The 25,715-nt window shown below is 33.3% G+C and overlaps 1 protein-coding gene across 6 annotated transcripts in view; it reads left to right on the top strand.

The window, feature by feature from the left end:
- vap (RAS p21 protein activator vap) overlaps positions 1-25,715 on the top strand; it is a 138,485-nt gene that overhangs the window by 5,111 nt on the left and 107,659 nt on the right. For all 6 annotated transcript variants that reach the window (XM_085815183.1, XM_085815181.1, XM_085815179.1 and 3 more), the window contains 4 exons: positions 2,904-3,053; positions 6,807-6,942; positions 13,246-13,316; positions 13,678-13,795. In XM_085815183.1, coding sequence (XP_085671309.1) covers positions 2,904-3,053; positions 6,807-6,942; positions 13,246-13,316; positions 13,678-13,795 — 475 coding nt within the window. The remainder of the gene's footprint in view (positions 1-2,903; positions 3,054-6,806; positions 6,943-13,245; positions 13,317-13,677; positions 13,796-25,715) is intronic.

The raw sequence follows: 25,715 nt of genomic DNA, 5'->3' as shown, positions 1-25,715 counted from the left end.
ATTCTAGGACAGACAATCTGCATTTTTTGGAGGGAAGGAACTGTTTTTGATTACCCTGTTTCTTAAAAATCCGAACATGATCTGTAAATTTCACAAAACATTTTACGTGCTGTTTGCAAAGTTTGTAAGCATTTTCATAAAAATAATATGTGTATTAATGAAAATGTAAAGCTTTCTGTTAAAAAAACATTTTTTTTTTTCATGTGTTATTCTGCTTATAAGAAGCAGAGTATTCAGTTAAATTTCATAAAACCTTGAAACATGGTAACATTCAAGAGAAATATTAAACTGAAATTCGAAATGAAAACATTGTGCATTCAATGAAATATAAGCATTTAAAAAGTATTTCTAACTGCGCATGTGTGAATTAAATAAATTTTTTCTTTCATCATCTTGTAGCTAAGTTTTTATTTCCAATGGCAGAATGTGAACAGTTACAGCAAAAGAACAAGAACAAAGGACATAGAATACAGCAATACAATGAAAAAAAAAAACAGCTGTAACAGAGTTCATTAACTCTTTGAGGGTCGGTGGTCGCGCCCTGAAACCACCAATTTTCGAAATTTTTTCCGCTCTTGTTTCCAAACTGTTTAAGTGAAAACCGATTGATTACTTATCTTTTACCTCTAAATAACATAAAATTACTGCAGAACTATACATTTTTTAGGTCTTAGTATTTTAAATCAGATGCTTTTTAAAATTCATTTTCAGTGATACAAAATAACTTCCTTTTATTTATATTAATAACTTAAAATTTAAAAATTTTTTATCGCACATCATTATTTCTATCATAAACAATAAAAATACAGCAATAATTAAACTGCATATATAAACAACCTGTGTATATTTATGGTATTTCCTTTGTGGTTTCACACATTCCCCTGGAGGCTCGGTGGTCGCACCCTGAAACCACTGCTCTTTATAGTAATGTTTGCTGCTTTGAAATAGAAGTGTTTATTTTCACCCGGATATAGATAAGGGGTTTTGAAATCGCAGAGTTATTGTATTACCAAACAGTACCCGCCTCCATAAAATATTTTTCGTTCCAGAGATTTTTCTCTGCTTTCAACATGCTTGCTCTCTATGCTAGTACTGTGATTTTCTAAATTATTTTGTGTGGTTCCAAAAAATTGGAAATATATTTTTGAATAATTAAAAATAGATATTGTGCAAAAATTTAATTAAATTTAAAATATTTTGCCAATATTTTATTTTCTACTGTTGAGATTCAAAATGCCTCGCAAAGGGTTAGAAATAGCTGATGCATTAGCGTTACTTGAAGAATTACCTTCAGATCCAGAATCAGTGGTCTCTGAGGATGAAAGTGAAGGAGAAGGAAATACTCCTTTACACCCCTTCCCTCCTGCTTATGGAAATATAGAAGATGAAAGTGATGATCAGTCAGAAAATGATGATATAAATTTACTAAGTCCTTCCAGAATTGCAGATGTAACATGGAATAAAATGCACAATGTAGTGAAATCCATTCCCAAATTTTCTGAGGATTATGGCCCAACTGACGAAATTACCTCTATGGAAGATGCAAAACCCATGGATATATTTATGGCTTTTATCCATCTATTTATCCTTATTATGTACGTTCTTATGTTTTCACTGCTGCAGAAAAATTACATCAATTATAATTTTTTTTTCTCTGATGATATACTTTGTAAAATAAAGTAAAAAAATTATATTTGATGCAATTTTTAAATGCAGTTTTTTTTTTTTTATTTATTCACAAATTTCGTCATTCATTGGAAATGCGTACGGAAAAAGGTAAGTTGTTTTTTCCAACTAACTCCGTAAGTTTCAAAGTCCTAGACGCGCGCTGGTTTCACAGCGAAACCACCACCCACAGGTTAATGTGCGGGAGTAGATTTTTTTTAATTCATATATTATTTGTCTCTAAAATCATAATATTCGATTTCTAGTGTTTTTAGTTAAAAATTTTTTTAAAATAATATAGCGCGCATCAAAGGGTTAACCCTCTGAGCATTATGACCGGATTTATCCAGTCATCAGATGTTTTGCTTCTTGGCATATATTAACTTATAATTTAAGATATTTTGCTTTCTTACTTACTTTAATAATGCAAATATCATCTTAATGAATGTAAGTTTGTGAAAATACAGACTAAAATAAGTAATTACTTAAACTCAATTAATAAATGCTGTTTAAATACCAGTTTTCGTGACGGATCTAAAATCCTGTAACGCTCAGAGGGTTAATCTAACATATCTCTTGCCTCCCAGTAACGCTTGGCGAGAAAAGTCTTGCACAGAGCAGGACAGTGGGGTAAATGTGCGGCATCCATCACCTCTCCAGAGCTGCACAGAGTGCATATCGGACAAGAAACAATTTTAAATCTATGAAGATGATATTGTAGGCAGTCATGTCTGGTGGCAAGGCCACTTGGCTGTGAAAGTTCTTGCAGAAAACTCTGCTGAGATTAAATCGTTTTTATTATATTCCAACTGCAGCACTTTTAATCATGCATTAGTGTGGTGGGATATTGCAGCAACCCCCCACAACTGTTTGTTATTGTATCAATCATATTAACTGCTTGAATACAGTATTAATGGCATAAGCAGAATCATCCATATAAAAATGTGCAGCTTATTTGCAGAAAGATATCTTTCATCATTTGCAACAAGAGTAGTCGTTTTGAGCTCTGTGTCTGCGGAAAATTTTATACTTGCATAAAAACTACATCTAGATTATCGTTGAAGATTTGCCTTTTGTTCAACTATGTAAACAAATTTATTTCCAAAACTTTTAGTTATGCAGATAATAAAAGGAATTATTAAAACAATTAAATTTTAAAATATTAAAAGAATATGTAAGGGAATTTTAATCTAATATATTATTGCAAAATTTAAGTAAATAATTTTTTTCTTTTACAGGTGGTATCATGGACGTTTGGATAGGTACAGTGCTGAGCTTCGATTACAAGGTGCAGGTAAACTGGGAGGCTATCTAGTTCGTGAAAGTGATCGCAAACCTGGATCTTATGTTTTGTCTTACTTAGGTCATACTGGTATTAATCACTTCAGGTAATTTTCTACAAATTCATTTTTTTATTTTATAAGCATGTGACATAAAAGCTGTAGTTAGGCGTATTTTAGGAAATTAGAGGAATTAATCATCTTCCACAGCATTCATTAGTATTTATGAAGCAAGCTAGAGGGAGAAGCAACCTTGTAGTGCCTTTTCTCAAGTAATAGACCATTATACGTATGTTCAAACCAAACTGTGTTGCAGCTCTTATAAAGCTCTTAAGCATCAAGTAATGCAAAAGTTCCTGGGATAAAATGAGATCTTGTTTAAGATTATATCCTAGTTTTAACTATGTTGTTTAGCATAACATTAGCATAAATCTTTAGTCTGAGTATTGTTATAAGGTAAGAAATGTACAAACAAAATTAACATAAAGCTTTCTGTTAGTAAAACTTAAATCATGATTAACAAAATGACCCACTTTTTCTTTACAATCTGCTAGTTTTTTAAAAGTTGTATAATTTTTAAGTCAATTAATATCATTTTACCACATGTGTCACACCCCCTGTGTTAATATCATATCACACTCCATCTGTTAATATCATTTTATCAAATAACTGTTGAGAATCTGAGGCTGTAGGAAGGTTACATTGAATTATTTTTTACCTACACTGGTGATTATGGTCTGGATATAGTGGAATCCCTGATTTTTATTTTTTTAAATCCAGAATTTTTGAGTCTGTGAAGTGTTCAGTCATTATGTTTCTGAAATTTTGTTTTGGATAAAGTGTATCATTCAGAGATTGGCCCACCAGTATGCAAGCGAAGTCGTTAAATGCAGGTAGTTCGATTTGGGTTCAAAATCTGGAAAATAGACTGGCTTCATGGACCTTTTTGCAGTTTTCCCCAAGTGTAATATGACTATGAGCTAGTTTCCCTTTGAGTCCTCATTGAGGGTTTCCATAAGGCAGATAGCCTTGTATGCTTTACTGTAATCAAAGAAACCAAACCAATTTTTCTGAGATTACATAACAGGAAAACTCTTAGACTATGTAAGCATTGAACCCTAGGTGCCTACAGACATTTGCTCAGAAACAGAAAATCTCTTATTATAAATGTTTGGGCTGAGAGAAGATGGAAAATGGAAATACTGAGTATTTTCAAAGCTCATTGCTTCCATTCATTGCTTTATTGGAAGTTCATTTAATTATATGGGTGGTATCATGATAAAATGCTGAACATCCTTCAACACTGATAACCTAGCTATGCAGACTATAAAATAGTATTTATTCTCATTGCACAAAAGTGCATGTGAAACTTTGAGGCAGAAAATCCCTTTAAACACCCTTTTAATGCTCAAGCAAAAAGCTACTGTCCGCATCAAAATATCATGCTGATCATACTGAACTTTAAATTATTAGCAGAAAAAAAGTATAAAAGCTGCAATTCTTCAAAACACCAAGCCAGTCAATTGCAAAAATGTTGAGGAACAAAAAAGGTACATAACTGTGTGAAGTGAAATGATATAATAAAACAAACAATTTCTTAATAAATGTTAGAAAAATATGCATTTTTCTTTGCTAATGAAATTGCTTGAAAATATGTGTGTATAATTGTTTGTGCATATATAGCATTAATATTCTGCATTATTTTAAATCATGTTGGATTTTTATTTCATGGTAATTTTCAGGATTTCTGAAGTGGGATTTCAATCACCCCTGTAACTTATTCATGTTTTATTAGTATGATGTTATTGAGAACATCTGCTTTTTTATATAGATTTATTTAGTTTCATTTCGCTCTTTATTTAAATTAAATCCTGAAATTGATTTTACCATTAAGCCCTCACCTTCTTTGCATCTTCAAGCACAGATGTTTTATGCTTGAGGTTTCTTTTTTGTGATATTGCTATTGAATTTAATTTAATGGTCTAAGTGTGAAGAACATGATGATATTTATTTAATAAAGCAAACACACAAAACGTTAAAAAAAAGGGGGGGCTATAAAAGTTTACTACAAATATCATGTTTTATTATTATCTGAAATTTAGGACTTATAATGTTCAGCTGTTTCAACCGTTAAAAGCATGACTTTTTAAAAATATATGTCAAAAAAAAAAAAAAAAATATATTCAGGTGCCTATTGAGTCTTGTTTTACTGGAAAAATTATTTAATAGAGCTTATTAAATTTTAATGTACTTTTAAATACAAAACATTTTATTCATAATATCCTGGATAATCTTAATTAAATAAATTTTTTGTTAAATTAAAAACGAATTAATTGAAAATAAATAACTGGCATTATTTTAGCTGAAATTATGCGCCACCTGATTATTACGGCCTTCATTTTGTAAATGGCACCAAGATTATCGATAAATCACCAGCATTAACCATCTTCAAATGGCTGGCAGTGGTAATAACAGTCATTCACAGTTTATTCATGGGAAATGTTCTATGTGTTAGTTTATTTTCTTCAAAAAAAAAAAAAAATCATTAAAAATGTTTTATTTACCATGAAGTGAGGAAGATGCTATGTTTCTTTCAAAAATTATACATTTTGTCTTGCATTCAAATATGCAGAAATTGTCATGAAGTAAAAATGCATATGGATAAAAGCATTTGGAGGTGAAAAATTCCAAGTGAAGGAAACACGTACATTTTGACAGCTGGCTGAGTGGTTTCAGAATGCTTTTTGTAATGGTGCAGCAATTTGTTTACTGTCAGGTAGAGGAAATAAATCCAATTAAGTAGTGGATAAAGCACTTGAACTTTTATGAAAATATAACTTTTGACCAGATTAATTTTGTGAGAGAGATGCATTTTCTACTTCTAATCTAACAATGGAATAAATGAATAAGTGACACTGAAAAAAACTGTGTACATAAACAGAACATTCAGAAAAAGGCAGTATGTTTTTTATGTGTGTGTAAATAATTTATAGTTACAAGAATAGTTTATAGATGGTACACACACCATAGGTAGTTGTCTGTTGAGCACACAGATATGCATACTGTACTTTTCTGTTATGGCCATACATCCCAATTGTGTGCTAGGTGCATAACAGAAAAGTACCAGAAAGACAAATCTGGCTAGGTTCTTGGCAGGTTATGCAGAGAAACTGATGAATTTTTTCTTGCTGAAGTTCAGAATAGACAGACAACCACACTTGAAACAAAAATAGTTACGCATGTGCTAGAGTGGTGAACGACTTATTTAGAATGTTAGGGAGCCTGAAAAATAGAGAAACTAGAGAAAGCATGTTAGAGACATTTTTTACTAGGAATCGGAGATTTCATTTTTGTCAATCCCCAAAACAGGTGCTGTTACACAAAGTGTTGAAAGACTGGTGTTTCTCTAAGTGGCAGAATGAAAGAGGTATGGCTTGCCATCATCATGAGTCTTGTTTTGCGGAGTTCAATGGGCTATATATAGTTCCTAGGATTAGAAAATGTTTCTGATGGCATATCTTCTGATACCAAACAGTCACGGAAACATGGCAGCTACAATATGCATGTGAGAAGTAAACATGACCTTATCTATAATCCCGACACCAACTTAGTTCTTAAAAATACAGGGGCCTTAATAATAAGGAAGTACCTGAAATTTTATTGATACTCAGATTGACAAAATAGTGTACTTGTTTTAAAAGCTAGGTGTCTTTTTAAAGCATACTACACCATGGATGGTCATTTGTGAAATGAAACCTAGTCTTATATATTTTATGTTTTACTGCCTTAACTTATGATATGAAATTTCAGTATAATTTATATTGAGTTAACATAATGCAAGAATATTTAAATTACTTTTAGAATAACAGCCGTATGTGGTGATTATTACATTGGAGGAAGGCAGTTTGACTCCTTGTCAGATCTTATTGGTTATTACACAAGTTGGTCTGATCTCCTCAAAAAAGAGAGGCTTGTCTATCCTGTTCCACCTCCAGAAGTAAGTAATTCATCAACTAAATTCTTTTATCATGTATTTTCTGATAATAATGCTAAGTATAAATATTTCATTAGCTCAAAATTTTAAGTTTGGAAATATTCAACATAAGTATAATAAAAGAAATTTGGTGCAGTACAACTCCAATTATCCAAACTCCAACTATCCGAATCACTTTCAGAATTTAAGAAAAAAATTAAGATGGAAAAGTAGTGTTGGACAATCAACAATTTCAGACATTAAAAGAAGCAAACCTACAATTTTAAACTTTGTGTCACTGCTTGAAAACAAAAATGGCTTCAAGAAAATTAATGAAGGCAGCAATAAACAAAAATTTAGAAGATGTTGTTTTCAAATGGTTTTTGCAGCATCATTCTGTGGAAAATCCAATTTCATGTCCGATTCTTTGTGAAAAACCTGAGATCTTAGCTGAAAAGCCTGGTTGTTCATCCTTTAAAGCAAAAAAATTTAAAGCTAAAAAATTTAAGTGCAGGTATGTTGTCCATCAAACAGCTTACTTTGACCAAGATGTTCAGCAAGTAATGACTTTCAGCATTTTTAAGGACTGTACAGTATGCTATATAATGTGTACGCAAAAGTATTTCGTTTTCATTTTAATCAATTTAAACCTCTTTTTCTGTAAAAATAGCTTTTTCTCCTATTTTCAACATACAAGGCATACAATAATTGATCAAAGTGTTCATACATCCTTTCTTCAGAAAAAATCAAATTACCCAAATTTTTATTATTCGTATAGGGTTTGGTCCCAATTGATTCGGATAATTGGAGTTCTACTGTATAAACCAACATATTTATTTAATGAAGTTGTTTTTTTAATACTGTAAAAAGGGGAAAGTGTTTCTGTGTGTATATTTTTTAACCATGGTTTTTACCTACCTTTTCTCTTCAGATTTTGTTTTGTTTTTTTGTTTTGTTTGTTTGTTTGAAAAGGGTAACGTCTTTCCGTAAATCAGTGTCTATATAATATGAAGGAGATATTTCATTTCTGTTTCACTTATTTTTTTCATTATCTTTTGGATCAAATCCTTTTTTGTGTGTACCAAATAGTTGAATAGCATTAATAACTCTTTATTTGAATAGCATTAATAACTCTTTATTTGAATAGCATTAATAACTCTTTATTTGAATCATGCTAATTTGAGCTTTTCTCAGTGTCTAATATTCAGTAAGTAATGGGAATATATCTGTGAAATATCTGGATCTATTTTTAAATTATGTGTGATATTTTTTTCCAGTGTTATGTTATAATTTTGTTTCAGAATTTAAAACACAAGTTTGTAATATATTTAATATTTGTAGTAATACAATGTTATGAACCCAGAATTTATTTTTTGCACTTTTAATCAAAATTTCATAGTGCAAACTTATTTTTTAGTTCTATTATTATTTCTTATCTGTGAATGTTAGGCAAAATATATCTTAATTGCTATTGCCAAATATTTTTATTTTGAATATAATTCCATTTGTAACACACACTTTTATAATTGCAGGTAAATTTAAGTTCCTCACATCCCCAGAACTTTCACAGTATGTCTTTAGTCTTTGAAAGATAAGGATAGTAATACAATGACCTGCTATTTATATGTCTCTCATTTATGTATCTCTCCCAGTTTTAAACGTATTATTGGAGGTCTCAGTTAAAACAACTAAACAATTCTTGATTGTGCAATTTACTTTAAAAGCTGTCAGTTATATGCCATAAAGTTTTTTTGATTACATTTTTGCATTTTATTGAATACTGCTTTTTAAAGAAATTAAGTATCTCTGCTGTTATCTTTAATTCCTTCTTATTTTCTCTTGCATACTGTTGTGTATTCCTATTCAAGGTTAGAGTCTATTTTTTTATCTTCCACTTGTGATTTTCCCCTGAAAATCTCTTTACAACTTTTGTCAAAAAAGTAGTTTCTTCTCATAAAATCAAAATAGTGATTCTTGGTGACCAATAAAAAGCAAACTTTATAAGGTGAAATTGTATAATTCTGGACTACTTTAAATTTGCTGAACTATTAGAAACATAAAGACAGTCAGATGACTTATTGTCCCATGCTATTATCTGGCTACAGTAATCACAAATTCAAAGTGAAGGTTTAAAATAAACCTATTTGTAAGACATGCAACTGACCATTATTTAAAACTAATACCATATAATAGGAACTAAATATCTGCTACTTGTGGAAAATGTTGAACAGCATTCCAGTCAAATTAAAATATGAAAATGCAAATTAATATATGATTAAGTAAACTTTGCTTCAAGCTCTAAATATTCATGGAGTAAATGTGGTTTGTAGATGCTAAAGCCCATCAGTCAATTCAAATAACAGAGAAGCATAAACAGGAAAGGCTGCTGAAAGCTCAAATTCAAAGCTGCTATGCCTTGATACTAATTTGTTATAAACTTGCTTGCCTTTATTATTGCATAACTAATTAACTGATTTGCATTCTGGTGGAAGATAATAAAAGTAGAAGTAACGTAAAGCCAAAATAATATGTAATTGTGTTAATAAAACCATATGAAGTTACTTGTTTTTACCTACCATTTCATTTTCATTGGTGTAAACTTTTTATTTAAATGAGTAGATGAATAAAGGTATTGATTTTATTCAGGATGGATGTGATTAAAAAAAGTTTGAAAAATAGTGAGTGAAAGTTTTTAAAAACATATCAAAATTTTATAACATCTGTAAGAAATGTTTTTTCTGGGAAGGGGGGGTCATTATGACATCACATGATGAATCTTGTATTGCTTTCCCAATAAATGGAGCAGCATATAAGATAGAATGTTTGATCAACTGGAAATTAGATTAGTGCAATTGTTTAAGTATTATATCTCTCAGTTATCAAGCAGAAAATCAGTAATTCTACCAACAGGCTTGGGAATATAACATTTTTCTGCATCATAGATAAAAACTTAAAATTAGATGGTTTGCCAAAATTAATAAATGTTTATTACTGCACAATTAGCCTTTTATGAAGTTTGGAGATTGTTCATTCTGTGAAAGATCACTGCTGATTAAGTTGGATTCTGAGATTTCTCACTACTCAATAGGTGAAATGTAATACCTTCCACAGGTATCCATGTTTGTTGCCATTGATATGTATTGTTCTTTGGGAACTGTACTTAAATTTGTATTAAAAATAATTTCAGAAAAATAGTAGGTTACCTGATTTTTTTTCAGAAAATAAAAATGAAGAAACTTTGAACAAGTAATGATAATAAACAAATAATACATGAAGAATGGAGTGTTATTTCACATAGATGAATTTGTTTTGAAAATTTGTTGACTCAGATGCTAATGCAGTACATTTGACAGATATTCAAGAACTAGTTTGTGAAATTCTTAATGGTAATGATTATTTAATGAAAGATCCCACACTTTTGTTATAGCAGTAGAGATATAGAAACTATATTCAGTTTTATGCATGATTAAAATGCTATAAATTAAAGGTATATATATATATATCTTAAATTATATATATATTTAAAATTTTAGACTTTTTAAATTAGGTTTGTAACAATTAAATCTAGCTCAATAAATTTAATCATTGGTACTTTTCTTATTTTGCATATTATTATCACATCATTTTTACATACAGTTATAAACTTTTTTTCTTGAATTAAAACAAATTTTATTTTAGCTTCCTCAATTTATGGATAATTTTTTTTATGTCAGCACATAAATGAGGGGTTTCTGTATTAGGAAGGCCATGGTTTTATGTCAGATTCATTCCGTCATTTGTGTTTTTAGTATTGTTATGAATTTTTACGTAGATAGTTGATTTTAGTGTAATTGTATTATGGGAAATTGCTGTATTTCTTTCGTATAATGCAATATAAAAATGTAAAAGAGACAAGCTGTTCTGGAAAAGTAAGAATATGGGGGCAAGTCCATGTAACATTGATTAAATGGGTATCTTGGTAATTTGGCGAGATATTGCAAAGCTGACAACAGTTTTGGCAATTTATTTTGTTAAGTTCACTCAAGCTGTTTTCGAAATTAGTTTTAAATTTCTTATAGAATAAATGCTTTGCAAAATTGGAAATACGGTGATTTTCGAAATTGAAAATACTGGAACATATTTTAACATGCAAGTTTTTCTAAGCGAAGCTACTTGCAACAAATTTAAACGAAGACAACGAAAAAAGGAAAGAGGAGGTTATAGCAATTGCTAAATTCAAGCAAATAAATTATTGTGATTTCACAGTGAGAAATCAGAAAGCGTTTTTAGTTAGTTTCAATGCAGAATGCTCTTCCCTCAATATAAATCTCCAAGCAGAGAAAGCTTTTTATTTTCTAATATCACCATAATTAGTATTGTAATTGAATAAATATAATTGATAATTGTATTAGTTGTAACTGTAATTTGACCCTCATATTGCTTTCTAGTAATTTCGACAAGCAGAAAGTATGAGAAATATCTTGGCGCCCATTTGAAAACTGTATAAGGGCAAAGCATCTGCTGTCAGTTCTCTAGTTTTTGTTGTTGCAAGTTGCTAATTCAAGAAGTTACTGTTCTTTTCTTCATAATATTAGAAATAGGAGGTATAATTTGAAATTTATGTTAGATTATATTTTTTAATAGTTTAAATGGTGAATTATGATAAAACTCTTTAGCATTCATCTAATATGGGAATGTGTTTGATGAATATTTGATGCACTAGTTCTTTAATAATAATTATAGATCATGAATAGTTTTAATCAAGTATTTTCATTATTAAATTTTAAATAAATGTTTCAAATGTTTATTTATGGTATTAAATAATTAATGTTAAAGGAATAATTCTCAGCCATAGTTATATGTTCTTTTTAAAAGTGGCTAAGAATGCAAAATTGTTCACAACAAAAACTGAAAAGTAACATAATTAATCGTAGCTATGTGTTAAGTTTTTATAAGAATTATTCCTTTTTAAAAATTTAAAATTTTTTTAAATATATGTAAGATACAAAAATGGGAAGTATACGTTCATGTGTTAAATGATTCTACTAATAAATTATTACATTATAAAACTGTGAATAAAAATTTAATAAAATTGTACTGTTTTATGATGTAAATCATACAGTTAATAAAAATTTAGTTGAGAAAATACTACTTGAAAAAAAGATGGTTTTCTGGGTGGGGGAATAAAATGATTTTTTTTTTTTTTTATTTTGAAATTAATAGTGTATAAAAGAAAAATTCCTCTTACTGAAATATAGTAGTGCTTGATATTAAAAACTGATATAAGTAAATAATTGGGCTGGAAGTCTTAAATCAAGAGTTTTATCGCATATTCTTCTTAGTTTTAAGGTGTACTGATTACATCTTGGAGGATTTTACTAATGGTATATTTAATACTTTGATGGCCCATGGCAAAACATTATACAGGGTGATTAAAAAGTCAGTATAAATTTGAAAACTTAATAAATCACGGAATAATGTAGATAGAGAGGTAAAAATTGACACACATACTTAGAATGACATGGGGTTTTATTAGAAAAGCAATAATCTGATCAGAAAAGCAATAATTAGCATAACAGATTAAGACAAAACAAAGATGATGTTCTTTACAGGAAATGCTCAATATGTTCACCATCATTCCTCAACAATATCTGTAGTCGAGGAATAATGTTGTGAACAGCACTGTAAAGCATGTCCGGAGTTATGGTGAGACATTGGCGTCGGATGTTGTCTTTCAGCATCCCTAGAGATGTCGGTGGATCATGATACACTTGCGACTTCAGGTAACCCCAAAGCCAATAATCGCACGGAGTGAGGTCTGGGGACCTGGGAGGCCAAGCATGACGAAAGTGGCGGCTGAGCACACGATCATCACCAAACGACGCGCGCAAGAGATCTTTCACGCGTCTAGCAATACGGTGTGGAGCGCCATCCTGCATAAAAATCTCACGTTCCAGCAGGTGTTTATCAGCCAGGCTGGGGACGATGTGATTCTGTAACATATCGGCGTCCCTCTCACCCGTCAGGGTAGCAGTTACAAAACCAGAATCACGCATTTCCTCAAAGAAAGAAGGCCCGATAACAGACCTTTGAACTTTTTTTTTTTTTTTTTTGTTCTAATAAAACCCCATGTCATTCTAAGTATGTGTGTCAATTTTTACCTCTCTATCTACATTATTCCGTGATTTATTAAGTTTTCAAATTTATACTGACTTTTTGATCACCCGGTACATACTTTGAAAAAAGCATTTGCCATAAAATTATTTCTTTGGTAATTCTTTTTTTTTTTTTAATTCATAAGTTAATGTGTTATCTGCTTTATTTTTTAATCGTTTTTCCTCTCCTTAGCCTGTAAATGATAAAAAAAGGGTTGTGGCAATACTGCCTTATAACAAGATGCCTGACACAGATGAAATAAGGTAATTTCTATTTTTATGAAAAAACTTTTTTTTTTTTTTTTTTTTTTTTTTGTTCAAAAATTAATGTAATCAGTTTAAAAAAGTGCAGTTTTGAAATTCCATCATAGCAGTTATCGCTTTTGTAAAAGTACATTTTATTGTCGAAATTTTTTGTATATTTATTAAAAGTGGTATTTTTTTTAAAATGTACCTCAGGAGAGAAGAAAACTATTTCTAAAACCTTATTTTTGTTTATTAATTTTTATTGTTCTTTTTTCAAGTCTGTTACAGAATTTTAAAAAAAAAATTCAATTAATCTATTTGATTTTTTATTACTTTGTCTTTTTCTACAAACTGTTGAGTGTTGAATTTTATATTCTAGTTTTCTGAAAGGTGATATATTTATTGTGCACAATGATATGGGAGATGGTTGGCTGTGGTGTACTTTGCATCGAACTCAAGAAAGTGGTTTGGTATTTAAAGAACTTGTTGAGGAATTGGTAAGGAAAATTTCCATTCTGTTTTAAATGCAATTTCTTTTAAATAATGAGTAAAGAAAGGAAGAAGGGGGCTAAATATGTTTTTTTTTTTTTTTTAATTAAAAAAATTGTGTGTGTAAAACTTCATTTATTTTTGTCGTTTTAATGGTTCAGTTGTTTACAATTATATCTAAATCAGGAATTCCTAGCCTTTTTTCTTGCATTGACCCCTTTCAAAAGAATGGTTTCATTATTGACCTTCTTTCAACATTCCATATAATATTCAGCATTCAACATAATAATAATACAAATAACTCTACATAAATAACTTATATAGATAATAATAAAAATAACTTAAAGATAACTGAAAGAGGAAAAATTCCATAATGTTGTTTCAGTATGATTTTTTATTTTGTGATATTTCTCTCAGATGACTTTTAAATTCCAAAACTTAGTGTACCCATGTGCTTTGAGTAAGACTTGTGCTTGAACATTTTCCTTGAATGCAGTTGATACTTCTTGCATTATAAAATTAAGATTAGATATTATAATATCAAAATTAGACATACAGTACAAAGTCCGAAATCCGGACTGGTCAGGACTTTGGCGATTCTGGATTTGGGATTTTTCCGGATAATGGATCAATTTAAATCTGGTAAGATGGCATGCAGAAATTATACAATTAAAAATATGAAATAAAGAACAATTATAATCTAAAGGGTATCAAAATTTACAAAAAAAAAAAAAAAAAGCTTAATATTTATTTGTTTCCTTTATTAAACATTTCTTTCAATGTAAGTTGTATAAGATGCTTCCAAAAAAAAATTCAAAAAGTTCCTTTTTGTGTGTGTGTCATATACAATGGCGACTTTCCAATGCCATACTCCTTGCTTTATCCATTTTTTGCAGCAATTCCATTTTTTGTTTAATGAACATCGAAAAAACATCGTTTCACTTTGTAGATCCTTTGGCAACTCCAGAATTGGAAACTCTTTTTGACATAATCGAAAGTTCAAGCTTAGTTTTTATAAAATTGCTGTAATAATAACAGTCTGTGAAAAATAGTAATCTGGATCATATTAGAAGATCAGGGAGCAGTGTAATCTGCTTCATTAATTGAAGTGCCTTAAAATCAGTAAAGATAATTTTAGCCTAGCTTAATAGCATCCATTATACACTATTGGCTGTGTATCACAGGATTGGTGGTGAAAGCCAAGTCGTTTCGCTAAATTTTGTCTTGCCGCTATTGTGTACTGAATTGTATCAGTTTAGTTATTTACTATACTTACGTTTATATCTTGCACATGCTTCAAACTAATCCGAGTCCTGAATAAATAAACTCCCACATATACTTAAGGCTTTATATAGGGCAGGCGCTTGATACCGCCTGGTGCAGTCTCTACGGATCCTAAATTCTGCTACAAAGCACTTTCCTAAGTTCTAAATTTTCACCGTGCCTAAACTTTGAATCCCAGTGCTTTTCCTAAATCAAAAAAACTTCTCATCCCCTAAATTTGCAGCTTGGTGCTTCTCCAAATTCCAAAAATTTTGTCTTCCCTAAATTCTGCTGTCTGGTGCCGACATATTCTGCCACCACTTCTGGGTTAATGGTGAATAGCATATCAGTTATTCTTAATTAAAATAGCACTAAATGTAATCTATTGGCCTATGATTTTCATTAACAAAATCTATTTTTAGCATATGAAGAGAAATTTTTGTTGAATTTTATCTGGTCAACATTTCTTAGAGCATTTAAAAATCTGTAATCATCGCCAAGCTTAATGTTAGCATAAAAGGTTGTCATACTCTTGTTGTTCAATTACTAATATAAAAAAAAGTATAGACATCACAGCTTGAGTTATTACTGAAGCTGTCATGTGTTGATAAATATGCAGTGTTGAAAGCAAAATATAATAATGACTCACCAGGTCGGCGTCAGGGATATAAAATAGGTGAATGTTTCGGTTTGAGATGTGATGTTAAGCAGACACTCAGCTGCAGAGCCAACTTATTAATCTTACAAATTTATGCTTACATGATTGTTTTCCCATAACGAGGTATTTTATTTAGTGCCTAAGGGAAATTAAGAATCGGAATTTTTAAGTGAAAATCTCCACATATTTTATTGTGGAAGGAAAAATCAAATGCGCATGCATAAAGCATTAATAATAATAATAAAAATAAAAAAAATGCTTGTGGCTTTGAGGTTCGGATTTTAGATCATTCCGGATAATGGACACTCAGGTTTTGGACTTTGTACTGTATCACATTTCAGCATCTTTATGAGCCATGCTGGCACATTCAAATATTTAGCATCTGGGAAGCAAGCATTGCAATATTCGTTTAAATTTTGAATGTAGCTTGTATGCAACGTAATATTTTCTGAAGAAGTACATTCCTTTTCAATAAAAAAAATTGCATTATCTAAATAATAGAATTCTTTTTGATTCAGTGTCGATGTGAACAATTGGGATTTTGATTATGACTCAATTAATGGTGCATATTCCGCTATCGAGCCCTTCTTCATCATCATTAACTCGCGTTAAAGCTCATTAGTCCCCAGAGGGTCAATCTCAACTCCCAATGCGAATTTTGATCTAAAGAAATGTGAATTTTTTGTGTAAGAGTTTAAAAATGAAGAAATTATTAAATATTCTATCACTTAGTATTATTGGTGCTTCAATTTTCCTTTTATATATATTGTTCGTGTCAGGATTTTTATCTTACATCCACTATGCGTATCTTTTTGATTTTGCATTATTATTTAACAGGACAAAAATTCATAGCTAACATCATCGAAATACTTTATTCTACTGCTCTTTTAAAAAGTTCATGAGTAATTAATATTGTCTGTTGCTGTGGTTACATTCACTATCTCTCGTGTTTTTTTTTTTTTTAATTACAATTGCTTTGAATATCTTTTAATATCATGACGCCATCTGGGGGTAGACTGTGGAAATTGCTAACATTCGGGCATCCTGACTAAACAATTGACCTCAATTGTCGCCTTTTTTTTTAAACAAATATTGTTGGCAATACCACAAGAATCCACATTTTGTGTGCAGTATAATCATAATTTAAAGTTCTAGAAGGAATAAAAAGTTCAATAACAAAAGTTCTTAATGAAGTTTTTCCAGTAAAGTGCTTTGTAGGTTCGGGACAAAAAAAAAACTTTTTACCTGTAGCTTCACGAGTTAATATCCTAGTTTCCTGGTTCCTCTTCATCCAACTCATCTAGGTTATTAGCATACCAAGACTTCAGCTGACTTACGTGGGCTGTTGTTTTATACGGTCTACCGCGCTCTTTTTCCTCCAGTTGGGTCACATCATTGGGAAGGACTTATATCACAATCAAGGGTCCTCTGTATTTTGGTTGAGTTTTGTAGGTTCACCTGTTGCTCTTGATGGTCGTCGAACAACTACTATTTCACCTGGTTCAAAAGTCATTGTTCGGCACTTTTTCTCTTTCATCTTATGCTGTTTCCCTTCGATGTATGTAGTACTCTTTCATCTTATGCTGTTTCCCTTCGATGACAGTGTACGTTTCTTCTTGAACTTCTTTTGGATCAGTCTATACATCTGCAACTTTTCATAGGATTCCATCGTTAAATCTTGGGAAATAACCATGTAGGGTTTCAAAAGGCGTTTTAGTTTGTTGATAGTTTTGTTGATAGTATTATTCAAATTTCATTCAGTTTCATTTAGTCATGAATCCCAATCTTTGTGGCGTGAATCACTCTTGGATGTGGATATTGGGGATAAGATTGTTCTGTTAGCTCTTTCTACCATCCCGTTAGCCATTGGATGTTGCGTAGAGTTTAACATGTGATTTATTCCATTTTCACAACAGTACTACTCAAATCGATGAGATGTATAACAGCTTCCTCTATCGCGGATGATTCTATCAGGGAGTCCAATTTCATCAAATTTCCAAAGTTCTGAGAGCTATTAAAACATGTAAAGAGGATGTATTTTTTACAGGGAACAGTCTAGTAAATCCTGTGAAATTGTTGATTATTATCAGTAAGTCTTGATTTCCTCTTGAACTTTTCACAAATAGGCCTAGATGATCCATGTGTATAATTGAGAAAGGTCTTCTTCTTGGATTAATTGGGTGTAAATACCCCTGCTGTTTACCTCCTGGAATTTTATTCACCAAACACTCAAAGCACATAGAGACTTGTTTCCACAAGTAACGTTTCATGTATGCAAACCAGTATAGTTCTTTGATTTTATTGACAGTTTTGTCCACTGAAAAATGTGTCATTAAATCATGAAATTTTACTGCCATGCTTTTCCTCATACTTTTGGAAATTACGTAGAGCAATTTTTCTCTCCCTTTGCTGAAAACCCTCCGTTATATATACACTATTTCTTTTAAAGACGTAATTTGTAATTTTCTGTTTTTCTTCTGTCATTCTCCCCTCAGGGGGCTCACTTTTGTGAGTACGGGTGTGGCAATCCCGAGGTACCCTAGCCCTTCAGGGGATCATCTTCTTGATGAGACGGGTGTCATGATCCTGGAGCCCCAGTGATCTATCCTCTTTTCCATCTCCTGTCCTCTTGGCTGAAAATTTTTTCCTTCCCTTCTCCCTTGTGGTTTCTCTCTACGGAGTTTGGGGCTCGTCACGAGAGACTGGAGCAGTCCTTGCATCTAGTTTTCGAGTGGTGAGAAAACTGCCCACGTGTTTGCCGTGCATGGAGACCCGTGTCGCTGGAAAGGAGGGTCCTGGTAGTTGAGGGGCGAGGTACTGTCCCCAACACACTGCTTTGGCCTCTGCTTCAGCTAAACGGGAGGCACCTTAGTCGTCCTCATGGGTGTCAATCGGCTGGTCACTAGTCCTTGTGTCAGTGGCTTGGGGTCAAGCTCTCGGGAGTACCTGCTTTCGGGAAAGCCGACTGTGGGGCTTCAGTTTGCGTATAGGTCCGGCTAGCCCTAACACAGGAATCTGTGTTCCCTTGTAGGGCTCCGTGGTAGGTGGGGCCGTCAGACCCGAATCTTTTCTCTTTTAAACATGGCTTCAATTTTCATATTAAAAAAACCTGACCCAAACGAAAATAAACAAGATATAGAAATAATTGAGAAACCTATTAGTAAGAAAATCCGTACTGATGTAAATGCAAAGGAAAGTACTGAAAATCCGCACTTCCTAGTTGTCTCTTGTCCTTCTGGTGAACTGCAAAAGATGTCTCCTTTTCTAGTAAGCAAATACATTAACTCATGCATAGGTCAGCCAAAGAACATTAAGCGTCTCCGTTCTGGAGACCTGCTTATAGATACTGTCTCGCCAACCCAATCTGCTTCCCTTTTGTCACAAACCAAACTTGGAAATGTAGCTATAACTGTGTCAGCGCATAAAACTCTGAATTTTTGTAGAGGTGTTATCTCGGAAATCGACCTTCTGTGTGTTTCAGAAGAAGAGTTCGTTTCCGAGTTAGCTGAACAAAAAGTCTGTGGCGCTAGGCGGATCAAGATGCGTAAGGAAGGACTGTTGATTGACACCAAACACATGATCCTGACCTTCAAATCGCCTGATCTGCCTAAGAATATTAAGGCTGGATACCTCAATTGTCCTGTACGTCCATACATTCCAAACCCTATGCGATGTTTCCAGTGCCAGCGTTTTGGCCATTCGAAGATGTCCTGTCGTGGGACCCTGACATGCGCTCGGTGTTCGTTGGTTGGCCACGACAGCGAAAATTGCACTGCTGCGGCACTGTGTATTAATTGCAAGGGCAACCATCTAGCATTTTCCCGTTCCTGTCCAAAATGGAAATTAGAAAAGGAAGTTCAGACCATAAAAGTTTCTAGAAACATTTCCTATGCCGAAGCCAGAAGACAAGTTCAAAGCACACAACCTCAGTCAAACAAATCATATGCCAATGCCGTGAAATCAACCCGCACTATAGCCACTCAAACTTCCATAAGTACACAGACTCCACCAAATAAAACCCAGCCATCTGCAAACAAGAAAAAGGAAAATGCAACACATGTCGTACAAAATAAAGAAATAGTTATTCAAAGCACACCAAAACATATCCCTCCAAAACCAATTAACAAAAATAGAAGTCCCAGCAATAGTTCTGTAAATGAAACGATTTCTGAATCCGCAGATTCAGATAGTATGGACGTGGAAGACGGTCTAGAAGTTCCCGAACATCTGCTTCAGCGCAAAACTAAAAAGGAACACAGGAAGAACAAACATCAAACATAATGGCCACCCTCGTCTCATGGAACTGTCGCGATTTCCACCGAAATTTACTTGACATCAAAGCTATGATCAATGCGTATCATCCTGTGTGCTTGGCAATACAAGAGACAAATCTGAAACCAGATCAACATGCAAAACTTCGGAGGTTTTCTCTCGTCAGGAAGGATAACCTTGCAAGTGAACGTGCCAGTGGAGGTGTATGTCTCCTCACCTCACTGGACTATCCCTCAAGTTCCTTTCCTTTGATGACATCTCTCCAAGTTGTCGCTGTACAAGTAAATTTTCATATTGTAGTTTCAGTCGTTTCTCTTTATTTGCCTCCTAACGAACACATTGATCAGTGGGATTTAAATGACCTTGTGGCTCAGCTGCCTGAGCCTTTTATTATAATGGGTGATTTTAATGGCCATAGTCCGTTGTGGGGAAGCAAAGACACCAATTCACGAGGAAGACAAATTGAGCAGGTAATTGAAGACCATTGCCTTTGTCTCCTGAATAATGGGCAGGACACTTACTTCCATGAACCTACAAGGACATTCCACGCTCTTGATCTAGCCATCTGTTCACCATCTCTATTGCCATTTTGCGATTTCAGTGTCGGAAGTGATCTGTTTAACAGCGATCATTATCCCATTCTTTTATCACTTGCACGAAGAGGAGCGAACCCCATGTCGAGACTCCCTCGGTTTATACTGGATAGGGCAGACTGGGAACTCTTCTCTTCCTCTGCAGATCTCACACAGAAAATGGTAGAAGATGTGCTTATCGATGATGCAGTGGAAGCAGTTACAACTGCTATTACTCAGGCAGCTATGCTCTCCATTCCTAGAACATCAGGAAAAATAATAAAATATTCGAAACCGTGGTGGAATCGTGACTGTTATGAAGCACTGAAAAAACAGAAAAAAGCATGGGGAATTTTTCGTAGATATCCTACTCTGCGGAACCTCATAGCATTTAAAAGAGCCAAAGCAAATGCACGAAGGGTAAGAAGGCAGAGCCAGAGAAATTCTTGGATTTCATATGTGTCATCAATAACATCCTCTACGCCTAGTAAGGCGGTTTGGGAAAGAGTTCGAAAAGCATGCGGAATATATAAGGACCACTCACTTTCCTTTTTGGAAAAAGATGGCCGAGTGATTAGCTCCATAGAAGAAATTGCAAATACTATAGGTGAGACATTTGCTGCCGTTTCTTCCAGCAGAAACTATTCACCTGCATTTCTCACTATCAAGCAGCACTCGGAATTAAATCCCATCGCATTCAACTCTTCCAAATCTGAGCCTTACAATAGAGCATTTACTATGGTGGAATTAAAGAGAGCTTTATTGCAGACACATAGGTCTTCTCCGGGTTTTGATGGCATAAATTACGAAATGCTAAAGCATCTGTCCTATAAGTCACTGAAAGCCCTTCTCACTCTTTACAATAGAGTGTGGAAGGAACGTACTTTTCCCAGTGCATGGAGGAGAGCTGTTGTAATTCCTATTGCCAAGCCAGGGAAAGACCCAAGGAATCCCTCGAACTATCGGCCAATTGCTCTTACCAGTTGTGTTTGCAAACTGTTTGAAAAGATGGTAAACAGCCGCCTAGTCTACTTCTTGGAAAAGAATAATATTATATCGCCTTATCAAAGCGGTTTTCGAAAGGAGAGAACAACCGTAGATAACATGCTCCTCTTAGAGACATCCATTCGAAAAGCTTTTGTAAGAAGAAATCACCTTGTCTCAATTTTCTTTGATATAGAGAAAGCTTATGATAAGGCATGGAGATACGGTATACTTCGCGATCTTCACGAGAGTGGCTTGCTCGGCAACCTACCAATTTGCATTCAGAATTTCCTGAACGCTAGAACTTTTCAAGTAAGGATTGGCTCTGTTTTTTCGGATGTTTTTCAACAGGAAGAGGGTGTGCCTCAAGGCTGTGTTCTTAGTGTAACGCTTTTCAGTTTAAAAATAAATTCTGTATTAAAAGAACTTCCTCCCACCATCTTGGGATCACTATATGTAGATGATTTACAGATTAGCTGTCGAGGAGCAGACATGAGATACATAGAGAGGCAATTGCAGATGGCTCTGAATAAGATCCAAGAATGGTCAGACAAACAGGGATTTACTTTTTCGAAACAGAAAACTGTGTGCGTACACTTTTGTAGGAAGCGAGGTCTCCATCCTGAACCTGAGTTATATCTAAATGGTACAATTATTCCAGTTGCACCCGAAGTAAAATTTTTAGGAGTGATGTTCGACCAGAAATTGACTTTCCTTTCTCATGTTTTAAACCTGAGAAAGAAGTGTCTAAAAACACTAAATATTTTAAAAGTGTTGGCGAACACCTCCTGGGGTGCAGAGCGTTGCTCTATGCTTCGCGTTTACAGAGTGCTTGTTCGCTCCAGACTGGACTATGGCTCAGTTGTTTATGGATCCGCTCGGTTATCAGTTTTGTTAAAACTAGACCCTGTTCACCATCAAGCTCTGCGGATTTGTTCAGGAGCTTTCAGGACTTCTCCTGTGCAGAGTCTGTATGTTGACAATAACGAACCATCACTTTATCTGAGGCGTGATCAATTGTCCCTTTTGCAATATTTTCATATTCTATCCCAACCTGAACATCCCAATAAGCTGTGCTTACTTGATAATGTGTGTAACACATTATTTGAAACACGTCCATCCTGTGTTCCTACCTTTCTTTTAAGAGTTTGCCCTGTCATTGAGGAACTTTCCCTCTCTGATATGCGCCCCCAAGCAGTACAGAATTTTGAAATCCCACCTTGGGAAAATGTACGGATTCAGCTTCTTAATGTTTTTAAGCATCATGCGAAGGCAAGCACTGACGAGATCATTTACAGACAACTCTTCGCTGAGCACAGGCACAAATATAGCAGTTATATTCCAGTCTATACAGATGGTTCAAAGTCAAAAGATCATGTCGGAATGGCATTTGTAATTCAAGATCACATGAAGGGCAGACGCTTGAACCATGCTTTCTCTGTCTTAACATCCGAACTAACTGCGATATATTATAGTCTTTTGTACATCTCAAGGCTCTGCCACAAAAAGTTTATAGTTTATACAGACTTGTAGTTCGCTTAAATCATTAAAAGCTTTTTCCCATACTCAAAATCCAGTCATAGTGGATATTCTAAAGTTGCATATAAACTTAACGAGTCGTGGATATGATATCCTGTACTGCTGGGTTCCTGGCCACATGGGAATAAAAGGGAATGAGCTGGCAGATATCACAGCGAAATGTGCTGTTGATCTGTCCAGTCGCCTCATCCCTTTTGGAGACATCTGTTGTGTAGTCAAAGAGAAGATAAAAAAAAAAAAAAATGGCAGCAACTTTGGGATGTTCAGCTTCAAAACAAGTTAAGACATGTAAAGCCTAGAATTGAGCATTGGGAATTAACTTGAAATCGTAAGGAGGAAGTTCTTTTGACTCGCCTCAGAATTGGTCACACTAGAGTGACACATAACTACCTTTTAAAAGCTGAGAATGAACCTGTTTGTTCATATTGTAATGTTTGTCTATCTGTTCGTCATATTTTAATTGAGTGTCCCTGTTTTAACAGTCTTTGTCAGAAATATTTTAATAGCTGTGACTTACCTCTTGACCGTTTAATCGGAAGAGAGGTCAATTGTAATTTATTTTATTATTTAAAAGAGACTGGCTTTTATTACCAAATGTAATTTGTTTTGAAAACTGTGTCTTGATTTTTAATGTGTGCTTTTAACTTTTCTTTATATGACTTCATCCTCTGGATCTGGTACATTTGTCTACTTGTTTTATTTATTGAATTTTAATGTCATCAATTGTAATCATCCCATCTTGTGTTTGGCGCATTATAATCATCTTTGGTTTTTGCGCCATAATCACTCACTCACTGTTCTGTCATTATCTCGTGCTGCTCTTTCTTAAAAATATCTGTCAATTTTCTTAAATCTTTGTCAGCATGCTGGATAATCAAGATTTTTTCTTCTTCGCTTAGAGTGAGGTATACTTCAAACTTCCACTCTATGAGATTTGTCATGGTAGCTTCGGGTTCTAGAACAGGAGCTCTACTCATTACATCGATATGCATCATTTTTATTCCCGGTCTGTGGCGAACTTCAATATTGTACTCTTGTATGAGAATGCTCCATCTAGCGATTTGGAGGTTATTGGATTTTTTTTGCATTCATATTTATGAACGCTTGACAGTCCGTGACAACTGTGAAACTAATAAAAACTGTCTTAGTCTCTCCAGTGACCATACAATGGCTATCAACTCCAACTTACTTGAGTGATAGTTTCTTTCAGCTTCAGTAGTTTTCTTCAGGGCAGTGGAGTTGGTAGGAAAAATGACCGACTCCGACTCTCTCATATATCTCTATATATATGTAAACATATACACATGGGTTACAGCTTATTTTTTTAATATAAAAGAAGTAATAGATGCTACAGAAAAAAAAAAAAAAAAAATTGATGGCGTTGCAAATTATTTATATTAACTAGCATTTATTATGAAATGGAAAAACTGTCATTAGTTATTTCTAAGAAACAGTATAGCTTCGGTAAGATTTTCTTTGTTGGAGGTCCATTGATCCGATTTGATAAACTTCAGAGCTGAAAAGAGTCTTTCCCTACTAACTTGAGTAGGAGGAAGAGCTGTTACTGTTAGGGTTACTTCTTTTGACTTTTCAGGATAGATTTTTATAAGTTCGAGAAGAAGTGTCTCGCAAGCGCAGTCATATTTCTCTAATTCTTGAAAGGCTGTGTAGAAATCTTGTTTGTATTTTTTCATTTTGTATAACAGCTTCCTCTATCGCTCTAAAGGCTCTTGTTTTTTATTTTCATTTGCTTGTCAGAACTATCATAGAGTATATCTATTTTAAGAGTAACATAATCATAGCAGATGACCAGGTCTAGGCACCTGACAAAATGTAAAGGCAGCAAGCCTCTATTTATGTATATATGTAAATATCTCTAAATTAACTAACCCTTTTTGCTAATTTTATCCTAACATAAAAAATGTAAGTTGGAGTACCCAACAAACTTAATAACTAATGTTAAATCTGTTTATCAATAATAAGGTTGAAGAGATAAACAACCAAAAAAGATTGCTGGTGCAAAGAATCAGAATAACATGACTGACCTGTAGTGCCCATTGAGAGGTGAAGCAGGTGGAATAATAAATAAATAAATAAATAAATTTTCATTTGCTTTGATTTAGCCTTTTCCAAAAATATTTCTTAAAATCTAATTTATCAATGGAAAAGAATGATAAGAGACTCAGTTGCAGTGTTTCCAGTTAGACTGTCTTGATTCAAATTCTCCAATTGTTTTGAGAATAATTTCGTTCTTAATGAAAGTTCATAGATGACTTTCTGTGCCTTTTTAATTTGTTCATCATCCAAGAAAATTCGGTGTTTTGGATTTCCATATATTGAACCCAGCAAGATCTCTTTGTCTAGCAAACTAGTTTCTCTTTTCTTTGTTGAAGAAATGATTCCTTCTGCAATAAACCCTCCATTTCAGAAATAACTAACATCCCATTCTCACCTACTGGCAATTCTTCAGATTGCAGCTTTTTTGTGGCTATATACAGTATAGAAAAAAGAGTTTCCAATTCTGCGAGATCATTCCAGTCTTTCTGTTAGTGAAACATTAGGGTTATCTACATCTCCTAAAAAAGTTCTTAATTCTAAAAACCTCTTTATCATTAAATATGTACTTCCATATCACATTGC

The sequence above is a fragment of the Stegodyphus dumicola genome, chromosome 4 (assembly GCF_044657685.1).
Source record: "Stegodyphus dumicola isolate Sdum_Otavi_A_Nest chromosome 4, ASM4465768v1".
NCBI classification, from domain to species: Eukaryota; Metazoa; Arthropoda; class Arachnida; order Araneae; family Eresidae; genus Stegodyphus; species Stegodyphus dumicola.
Note: the sequence above shows the minus strand (reverse complement) of the source record. Positions and strands in the feature narration are given on the sequence as shown.